Source organism: Balaenoptera musculus, chromosome 7 (assembly GCF_009873245.2).
Source record: "Balaenoptera musculus isolate JJ_BM4_2016_0621 chromosome 7, mBalMus1.pri.v3, whole genome shotgun sequence".
NCBI lineage: Eukaryota > Metazoa > Chordata > Mammalia > Artiodactyla > Balaenopteridae > Balaenoptera > Balaenoptera musculus.
This window is the reverse complement of record NC_045791.1, coordinates 58,252,221-58,263,709: the sequence shown is the minus strand read 5'-3', so window position 1 is coordinate 58,263,709 and position 11,489 is coordinate 58,252,221. Positions and strand designations below refer to the sequence as shown.

The 11,489-nt window shown below is 40.4% G+C and overlaps 1 protein-coding gene across 1 annotated transcript; it reads left to right on the top strand.

The window, feature by feature from the left end:
• Nucleotides 1-6,987: 6,987 nt before the first annotated feature.
• Nucleotides 6,988-9,805, top strand: LOC118897718 (tetratricopeptide repeat protein 30B). The gene has a single exon (XM_036856981.1). It carries the CDS (start codon nucleotides 7,165-7,167, stop codon nucleotides 9,160-9,162), a length of 1,998 nt encoding a protein of 665 aa, XP_036712876.1. The 5' UTR covers nucleotides 6,988-7,164; the 3' UTR covers nucleotides 9,163-9,805.
• Nucleotides 9,806-11,489: the final 1,684 nt, after the last annotated feature.

The following is an 11,489-nucleotide window of genomic DNA, read 5'->3' as shown; positions in this document are numbered from 1 at the left end:
AGACCCAACATAGCCAAAGAAATAAATAAAAATAAATAAATAAATAAATTTTAAAAACTCAGCCCAATCCCTGCCTCCCTTATAAAAAAAAAAAAAAATATGTGAATATAATTTAGCCATGGAGTAAGGAAAAGTTTTTAAAACAAAAATAAAAAGCATTGACTGTAAAAGGAAAAATTAATAAATTTGACTACATTAAACTTAAGTACTTTATCTTAAAGAAAGTGAAACATTACAAACTGGAAGATGTTTGCAATTCACATAACTGATAAAGGATTAGTATCATGAGTATATAAAGAGCTCCTAAATATCAATTTTAAAAAACACACACTAACAACCTAGTAGAAAAATGAGCAAAAGAGAAGACCAGGCTTTTCACAAAAGAGAAACTACATATGGCCAATAAACATGAATTCTAACAATAGGAAGTATTAGAGATAATGTGAATTTATAGAATCTTTTATACACTGCTAATGGGAATTAAATTAGAGCAACTATTGCAGAAAACTACTAAAGTTTTATCTACTAAAGTTAAACATGCCAATACCCTAATGACACAATAATTCCACCTCTAGGTTTATATACAGGAAAACTCCTGACATATATACCAAGAGGCATGTACAGAAATGTCCACAGCAGCACTTTTCAAACAGTAACTATTTAGAAACAACCCAAATGCCCATCAACAGAAGAGTGAGTAAATCTGGAATATTCACACAATGTTATACAGTAGAGCAGTTAAAACCACTGAACCACACTGCCACATGTAACGATATGGATTAATCTCAGAATTACAACGTTAACTGAAAAGAGTATATGCTACGTGAACTTTTTTCATAAGGCTAAAACAATTAAAATTAAAATATGTTTAAAAAACGCATATTCAAACGCATATTCAATCTGCATTGAACGCAGATTCAATGAAATTATGCAAAAAGGGAAGCAATACAATGACCAGTATGGAATTCAGGGTAATGGTTACCCAGGACAAGGGACACAGAAGGATGGTTCAGGAGCCATCTGCATCTCCAGAGTCAGATGTAGGTTATGGTAAAGGTCCTATCTTTTCTGTTGGGGGGCAGTTTCACTGGTAATTATTACATTATTTAAAATAACTAGCTAAACAAATAGAAGACTAGAAGGGGACCATACATAGATCAATAATGGAGAGTGTGTCAACGATCAAGGATTATGATTAGTCAGTTCATGCACCTACAGTTAAAAAGAAAGATGAAAGGAAAGAAGGAAGTAAAGAAAAATGAGGACAAAAGAGAAAACAAATTATGTGTGCAGGATGTTATACATTATATATAAACTTCATTTCAAAATAGTAAAGAGGGCTTTGGAAGATATCTGTTATAAAAGGGAGGAGCAAGGTACCTGACAGGGTTGCAAAACACTGCTCTAGCCAAATGAGGGTTCATTTTTATTATAAATTCTGAACCTCCATGTCATGTTATATCACTCTTAAGGCACTGCATATATCGTCTGGGTTGTGATTTTTTTTAATGTATTTGTAGTATCTCCCCTGGACTGTATGTATGTTTCTTGAAGGTTCTGAATTCTCCACAATGTACAGTGCCTTGGGTAGAGTAAGCACTCATTAATTTGTCGAAATAACAAAATATATTATTTAACTTGGTACTTTAATTTCTTGAAGAATCAGGTTTAATGAAGACACTAATTTATGCCAGATAACTGCCCTCCACATTCTGGAGTTTATCAGGCACTCAGGAATACAACATCTGAAGTATCAAGAGAACGTCTACTCCTGGATGGCAGATGTTTAACTCAGTAATTTTGGTCCATACTTGTTTAAGCCTAAAATACTCTAAAGATTCCCAAGGAATCTCAATAGCTTCATTTATGTAATAATAATAGATAAAGTGTATTAAGTATTTACTATGGGCCAGATGCTTTGTATTATCTTGAACAAAGAAATTATTTTGGTCTCTTTTACCCATAAGGGAACCATGATTCAGTGAGGTTAAGAACCTTTTCCATGTCTACATTGTTGGTGATGGCAGAACAGTGATCTGACTTCAGGTGGTTTTACACCAAATTAGCCTCTTTCAAATATGTCACGCCACCTGGGGACATTTTCATGTCTTGATCAATTTTTTGTTTATTTCTTTGTTTTTTGTTTTTATAGGTCCTTTACATATAGACGGCAAGGTTGCAGGGTTCCATTTGCCAAGGCCAGAGAAGGACAAAACCTAAAAGTTAAAGGCTTAATGAGGTCCCCACAGTAAAACTCTGAAATAAGAAGGGAGATAAAACGCCTTGAAATCTTTGGAAGAGTTCTAGGAAGAGATTACGGGAAGCCATTTAGGAGAAGTGTTGCAGATCCAGGAGAGAGATGGAGGTGGCAGAAGCCAGAGCAATGGTAGTAGAAACTGGAGAGAAGTATAGAGAGCTGAGATATTTCAGAAGCAGAATTGTCAGAACTTGATTCTTTGGACCAGGGGAATGTGGGAGCAGGAGGCTTGAAGGACAGGTTTGGTTTCTGAGTTGGTCTCTTAGTCCACCAGCAAAGGCCCTGGGTGTGTGTTCCATAACTCTCCACAGAGAAAGCCTTAAAAACGAGTACACTACTTTTCAGACAATTGGATAGCTGGTCATCAACACCATCATGGATGGCTCTCTGATGGAAAAACATTTTGGAGGCTTTGCAAGCCAGAAAATGTGTTCAGAGGCTGATGACATTCTTCTTTTAGGAATATCATCTTCTGACCATAGATTCAAAGACCTTCCCCATCCAATTTATTATTTTCATAGCTGTACTGCAGAAACGAAAACAAGCATAGACAGAATATATCTGACTATGAAAGGTACCAGTCTTGGAAGAAAGAAATGATATTACGAATCATTTCTTGCCTCTTGGAAATGAGAGCAATGAAAAATGCTCAAATGATCTGATTTAGGTAACAGTGCATTCCACAGCACACTCCAACTGCAGGGAATGAATTTTTCAATGGCAGTACCCAAAATTGTGTGTTCTCTGCTAATTCCTTTTTATAAATCATAATGTTATTGTGTTCTGCCTAATAAATTAGTTTGGATAATAACACCATAAGCCTTGAAACAGAAACCCATTTGATCAAAAGCAAGATAAATCAAGAAGGAAATATATTACCATCTAAAATATTAATAGAGCTGGAACTATCAGAGAAAAAAGATTAAGCTCTCAATGAGGTTACATTTCTCACCATCTGACCATAAACGTTCCCAAGTGTTGATTCAGCATACAGTCTTTTCCAAAAGTCTTAAAAGATTGAACAGATGCTCCTGAAGGTCAGTGAACTACATTACAAATTTGGTACTAATTTACTCTTTTCTTCCCTGTTTATAGGGTGGGGGGGTGGTGAGAGGTGAGAGGTGGTGGAAGAAGGGTCAGTTTTATCATCATCAATGGACACACGGGGACAAAAAATAAAGTTGGACTCCAGAGGAAGCAAGGAAGCTGAGCCTCTCAATCTGCCATCCTGCATAGAATGGCCTGAAATGAATAGGAGACAGAAATAACAACTTGGAAAATGATTTTGCAGAAGGTCTTCTTTTATCACAGAAGATGTTTAACCACAGCTGTGGTTGAAACACTCATAGAAAAACAATGTTTGTCAAAAAGATGTGGCTATTTTTACAAGATAAATAAAACAATCATTTCCAATTAGTTTTAAAAGAGAATGCCAAATAGAATATACATGGGATCTGATCATCTCACACGTTGGCAGGCAGAAACATAAGCATGTTAAGAACCAAACATCATGCTTTTAGCCCCTATACATTTTGCCTAAATGGAATTCCCCTACATGGCAAACATGTCTCCCGTTATGCAGCAAAATCCACCTGAGCCCAACACCATTTTCCTAAAGTCTAATTTCTTTCAATAGGCACTAAATCTTTTTATTGCAACCACCAGATGCTTTCTTATTGCTAGAAATGGTACAATACACTAACTTTTTGATATATACTCTAGCTTTTCAAGATTCTGTTGGAAACAAAATGATCCTTTATGACATTTTAAAATATTCCACCTCATTTATTACTTTCCTGAATTACCATCATTAATTGAAGGACCTTCATTTACTGCTCCCCCACCCTCCCCCCCAAAGCTAATCTATTCCCCAACTGCCTGCCATAGACTAAATAAAAGTCGGTCTATCATAGCAGCAGGGACGGTCATGCCAATTTCACAGCGTGATTTGTGCACTCATTTTATTTTGCAAATGACCCTGCCCTCCATCTGTCTAAGCCGAATGTCCTGCTTTTTCCAAGGCAGGCCTCAGGAGCAGCAGCACATGAAATAAAGAGGAAGACACAGAACGTCCCCCTCCTGCCCGCTTCAGCAGCCACACAAAATCAGAGAAATCTGGGGGAGAGCGGAGTCCTTCTATATTGCTTACATTCCCAAGAAGCCATTTGAAGGTGAATGCTTTCATGACGCAAATACAACTCTGAAAATCAGACTGATAGACTAAACATATAAAAGGCAATTTCCAGTTTTCATGTTCTGTCTTCTTGTCTTGATTTAATAACAACTTACCCAAAGTAACATCTCAATATATAAAGACTTAAAATACATAAGGATTTTAAAAGATTGAGACTTTTAGATAATTTTTTCCCCTAGAGCTAAGTGTCAATCAGGCAAGCATAAAGGAGAAGACACCCTATTCCTTGATCATTCAGCAGCACTAGGTGCATCCCTCAAACCATGTACCTCTTTAGGTTGAGGACCAGAAAGAGCCGCAGCCAGAGAATAAGAAGCCTCGGAGTCAGATTACAGTGGTCCTTCCTCACCTGCTTTCTCTGGGAATCTTGGGTGGCCAACTCAACCCCTTTGGGATGGGTGCAGTTTGTCCCTTTCTTGGTATTCATGCAGTGGAAGTTTCCTTGTCCAGTCTCAGACTTCAGAAAAACACAGCTTTGGCAACCTTCGCAGCAAGGGAGAAGAATGTATGAGGACATGAAGTCAATTGCGTGACAGTGTAGCATTCAGATGCCCTACTGAAGTCTCTTTTTAGCTCCAACAGGTGGCTAAGAATTTCACCACCTCCCACTTATCACTTCCTAACATCTGCTCACAGTTGCAACTCAGGGAAGGAAGTTCAAATTCTGCTACCCTAACCAAGTTGCTTGATTGTTTTAATGGGAAAATAACAACCAAGAAAGCAAGACACTAGTGTTCCCTCAAAGCTGGGCCCTTATGTGATACATAGATTGAATTAATTCATCAGTCACTATCTCCTAATGAACTTAGCTTTTGGATATCATAGTTTAGCTGCTTCTTTTCTCCATCTGTGATATGTAGAATACAGGCTGATTATTAAGATTAGAGAGAATATCTGTGAATAGTCTAATAGAGTGTCATGCAATAAATATAGTTGATGTTGGCTCCAAAATGTATATACAGAAAAGATTTATAGGTAGCAATACTATTAAGGAGGCAGATAATGGATTTGCATTGAAGTCTTTAATTATATAGCAAAGACATGCTTTTAGTTGAACTATGTTTATCCTGGGTGGTAGCAAGGCCAATGGAAATCACAGAAGACTATGAAAGACAACCGCCTCACCTCAGGCCACCAGCGGAGGAACTGCATATGACAAATATTCATAAATTACAGCTAATTTTATTATCTTGAAAACTGCACACATACTACTACCTCACTGGGATAAGCCAGTTTTGTCTTTTGCTATCTTGTCTGCCTCTCTAATTCTTGGCTGAAAAATTGTATTCATTTCCCCCAAATTCTGTAGTCTCCAGATCAGTCTAAACAATGGGTATTATTTCTAATTAGTGATCCAATATAATTTTATAGGATAATTAAGTCCCTAGTTTTTCACTGCCCCATAATGGGCACTATTAAATTCAAAAGAATTTATACAAAAATAGCCCCCAAGGTAGTACCACGGAATCTAGAGCATCTATTCCAAACACATGACAAAGGAACAAAAGAAAATCCAGAATGGTTTCTTGTACAGTCCAGCAAATTTCCACAGAGATCTTCAAACTAAGAATCTGAGGGGAAAAAAAATTAAAGTGTAGGAAAATTTTCTTTTTAACTGAAGGAAAAGCCACTGTTTATCAGGATAACGATATCCAAAAACATTATTAAAGCCTGACAAGTACAGGCTGGATGTCTGTCTCTCTCACACACACACACACACCAGAGACTAAGTAGTTGGAGAAGTAAAAGAGTAACAGTACATAGAAAAAGGAACACTTTGGGTCGTGCTTCCTCCTCCCCTCCACCCTTCTTGGAAAACACGAGGTCATGGATTTCTCTAATGTTTCTACCTCGTAGTGAAATTTGGAGAATCAAGGCAGTATGTAGGGCCAAGTTTAAACGCTAATATGAACTCAGTAATATTTGCAGTTTTGGAAAAGGGCGGTGAGGTGAGGTGCAGAGGTGCTTGGAACGAAAGCCAAACGTCTCCAAATACCAGATAAAATCCAAAGCATTCTTTCCTGCTGTCAACCTCTGGAAACGACAAAATAAGAACTCCTGGTCGCTGGACTATTTTGTTCTTAGAAAGTGTGCCCTCGGAGCGGCTCAAAGACAGAAGCTCTACTCTAATTCTGGGAGAATACGAAGCTGACATTCATTCCTCTTTACCCATTCCCGTTTCTTTCACTAAAATAACGTGGAACGACAATATTTGTATGCATTGCACAGTGCATAAGGCTCAAAAAAGGAAGGGACTTCGGACCATAAACCTTCCTCCCCAGCGCCAGGGACCGAGGTGACACAACAACCCTCATTTACCATAAGAAGGGAAGGCGACCGCGCGACCTCACCCGAGGGTCCATGCGGCAGAGACTACGCCTCCCAGCATGCAGCACGGCCACGTCCCGACGCCGGCCCCATCGGACCGGTGCATGCCGGGAAGTAGAGTTTTTCCGTTTCTGAACGGCTCGTTGACGTTTCCTCTCTCCTCTAACGCCGCTCACACTCTGCAGTCTTCAGAGACCAGGCCAGTAACAGGCACGCTCATATTCGTGACAGTTTTAAATCCCAGGTTGGTCGTTCCGCTGCAAAGTAACTTTGGGAGCACGCAAAAAAAAAAAAAAAAACCCACAAAACCGCCAACATTCTTTGCAGTTCTTTTCCGGTTGGCTTGTTGCCGTGGTAACGAGCACACACAACCACCGCAGCGGTTATGGCAGGGCTGGGCGGTGCGCAGATCCCCGACGGGGAGTTCACCGCGGTCGTGTACCGGCTCATCCGGGATGCCCGCTACGCCGAGGCCGTGCAGCTGCTGGGCGGAGAGCTCCAGCGGAGCCCGAGGAGCCGCGCCGGCCTGTCGCTGCTGGGCTACTGCTACTATCGCCTGCAGGAGTTCGCGCTGGCCGCCGAGTGCTATGAGCAGCTGGGCCAGCTGCACCCGGAGCTGGAGCAGTACCGCCTGTACCAGGCCCAGGCCCTGTACAAGGCCTGCCTTTACCCAGAGGCCACCCGCGTCGCCTTCCTCCTCCTGGACAACCCCGCCTACCACAACCGGGTCCTCCGTCTCCAAGCCGCGATCAAGTACAGCGAGGGCGATCTGCCCGGGGCCAGGAGCCTGGTGGAGCAGCTACTGAGTGGGGAAGGAGGAGAAGACAGCGGGGGCGAGAACGAGCTCGATGGCCAGGTCAACCTGGGCTGTTTGCTCTACAAGGAGGGACATTATGAAGCCGCATGTTCCAAGTTCTCTGCTGCCTTGCAGGCTTCGGGCTACCGGCCTGACCTTTCCTACAACCTGGCTTTGGCCTATTACAGCAGCCGGCACTATGCCCCGGCGCTGAAGCATATCGCCGACATTATTGAGCGTGGCATCCGCCAGCACCCAGAGCTGGGTGTGGGCATGACCACTGAGGGCATTGATGTTCGAAGTGTTGGCAACACCTTAGTCCTTCACCAGACCGCTCTGGTGGAAGCCTTCAACCTCAAGGCCGCCATAGAATACCAACTGAGAAACTCTGAGGCGGCCCAGGAAGCCCTCACAGATATGCCTCCGAGGGCAGAGGAAGAGTTAGACCCTGTGACCCTGCACAACCAGGCGCTAATGAACATGGATGCCAGGCCTACAGAAGGGTTTGAGAAGCTACAGTTTTTGCTCCAACAGAATCCCTTTCCCCCAGAGACCTTTGGCAACCTGTTGCTGCTCTACTGTAAATATGAGTATTTTGACCTGGCAGCAGATGTCCTGGCAGAGAATGCCCATTTGACTTACAAGTTCCTCACACCCTATCTCTATGACTTCTTGGATGCCATGATCACTTGCCAGACAGCTCCTGAAGAGGCTTTCATTAAGCTTGATGGGCTAGCAGGGATGCTGACTGAACAGCTCCGGAAACTCACCAAACAAGTGCAGGAAGCAAGACACAACAGAGATGATGAAGCTGTCAAAAAGGCAGTGAATGAATATGATGACACCCTTGAGAAGTATATTCCCGTGCTGATGGCCCAGGCCAAAATCTACTGGAACCTTGACAATTATCCAATGGTGGAAAAGATCTTCCGCCAATCTGTGGAATTCTGTAATGACCATGATGTGTGGAAGCTGAATGTGGCTCATGTTCTGTTCATGCAGGAAAACAAATACACAGAAGCCATAGGTTTTTATGAGCCCATAGTCAAGAAGCATTATGACAACATCCTGAATGTCAGTGCTATTGTGCTGGCTAACCTGTGTGTTTCATATATTGTGACAAGTCAAAACGAAGAAGCCGAGGAGTTGATGAGGAAGATTGAAAAGGAGGAAGAGCAGCTCTCCTATGAGGACCCAGAGAAGAAAATCTACCATCTCTGCATTGTGAATTTGGTGATAGGGACGCTTTATTGTGCCAAAGGAAATTATGACTTTGGTATTTCTCGGGTTATCAAAAGCTTGGAACCTTATAATAAAAAACTGGGAACTGATACCTGGTATTATGCTAAAAGGTGCTTCCTGTCATTACTAGAAAACATGTCAAAACACACCATCATGCTTCGTGACAGTGTTATTCAAGAATGTGTCCAGTTTCTAGAACACTGTGAACTTTATGGCAGGAACATACCTGCTGTTATTGAACAACCCCTGGAAGAAGAAAGAATGCATATTGGAAAGAATACAGTCACTTATGAATCCAGACAATTAAAAGCTTTGATTTATGAGATTATAGGATGGAATATGTAGTAATGTCTGACAGTGGCCTTATCATAATGGCTTTACATCTGTTTTTCACTCTGTTTTATCTGTAGTTAGCTATTGGCCTCTTTATATTTATTACATGTTGAACTTTGTACACTTTAAAATTATAAAAATAACCAATATTTTGTTTTTAAAATCTTCACAAAGTGAAATATAAGAACTTTGACACCTAGAAAGACTTATGAAGAATTCAAAACTGCATGGGGACACTATTTCTATTAGAAATTGTTAGCACCTATGTTCCGTCTCCTTTGTTATCATTTGTACTTTGTGCATTTTGAAAGTCCCCTACACAAGGATTATGTTATCCAGGGACTTGGCACTATCAGGCCCAGAACTCAGTAGTTAAGGTATAGGATTTCTAGGCTTTTAGTAATAACCTCAGGGATTGTGTGTCCTATTCTCACAGCCTACCCTCATTATTATATTAATTTTAATGAATACATATTATATAGCATTTAGGGTGTTTTGTCAGGGTTTTTCAATATAAATGTAATGCTTTATGTAACCAAAATACATTATAAATGTTTGGTGTTTTTTTTTTCAAACATGCAAGAGTCACTGGGAGATCTTTGCCCTTAACAAAATTATGGTGCTGTGGTTTAGAGACAATAAACAATTGTCAAAGCAAGAATTTTACATGGTTTTCTTTTGTTCCATTTGTTAATAATTTGAATACATGAACAAGATATATTTACTGTTTTTTCATAACTGTGCTCTCATTTAACAATGAAGAATAGCAGAGGTATTGTGAGAACTCTTTTCTTAATTCCTACCTTTGTGTTTGCAATTTAGGATATGCTAATGCTGGAGTTGTTTCTGTGTGGTGGCCTCTCAGGTAAGGAAAAATCTAGACTATTCCCATGACCCCACCAAACTTCTCTCCCACCTCCATCACAGATGAAAAGGTCGATTCTGAAACCTCATCTGGTAGATTCATAACGCTAGGGCATGCCCACAACCCTTCCAATGAAAACCCCACTCATTCTGCTTAGGCATTTTTATTTTCTGAAGCATACAAGAGCTTTACTATTTGTTTCCCCACCCCTTTTCTCTCCATAAATCAACCCCAACTCGACCTGACTTAGAGAAAAACAAAGTAGCTTGAATTATATGAAATTGCTGATTTTGGAAGTGTTTGAACTACAAAACTAGCATTTTTTTATGGTTCAACCTAATAGCATTCTACTGAAAGATAGTGAACCCCTGCCATGATGAGATGATGATTTCTTTCCTTCAAGGAGAAATCACTTAGCCACATAGGTACCCAGACAGGGACTCACATAGGTACTCAGCATAAATCCTCTGTAGCATGACCTCCTGGGTGCTCAAATTCTATTAGATCTATCAGAAAATGTGGCTTATTATGAAGTTCAATGGTTTTGAATTTATAGCACTTTTCATCTTAATTATGTAAGCTGATACCATTTACCATTGATGTTTGAGCCCACACTGGGAGGACAATCAGTGTTTAATGACCTCTTCAGTGCATCCCTTAGCACGATTCCATCACTGGGAAATGTTCTTTAACAACTTTTGTACTAAAAGTGTTGCTGCTTCTTTGTGCAGTAGCTCTGTGCACTCTCAATCTTCATAGCCCCTTAAGATTTTGGAAAGTAAATGAACTGAAATCTTATTTTTTAAGCCATGTTAAAAAAAATTTTTTTTTTGCACATTTCCTCTAACTTTTTTTCTTAAAAAAAAAAAAAAACATAAAATGTAAGTAATGTTAACCACCCAAAAGCAAATGTTTTCCAGATTCCCTTTTGCAAATAGCCCAGCCTTTATTCAACCACACTTTATTTACCCAGGTGCTATGTGTTTGTGGTTTGCATGTATGTGTAATTTAGCTTTTCAGAACATAAAAAGCTTTTCAGAACAGTTTTTAACCCCTCGCTGCTGGGCAGTTGGGATTTCCTGGTTAGTAATGCATCAGGAAATCCTGACTGCTCTTACCACTGAGTAAAGGAATAAAGGTCAATCATGGTGGCATTTGTCCCCTTCCTTACACTGACTCTCCAGAGAGGCACCCACCAGGATTGACAGATTGCTGCCTGGCGACAGCAAAGACTCATGAACCAAGCCTACAAAACTGGCCAGCCGTCAGAGCCCTGGAGGAGACTGGGGAAGGGTCTAACTCCGCAGGCACTTATTGTCCTTTATTTTTAGGATATACTTCTTTTAAACTCACCTTCAAAGTACTCACCTCTGCTCACTGATACTAATAGGCAAGTGACTTTATGATGACTCCACACTGCCATTTGAATGAAGGCTTTCATCCCTAAAGCTCTGATGAAAAGCTTTGTTCTATG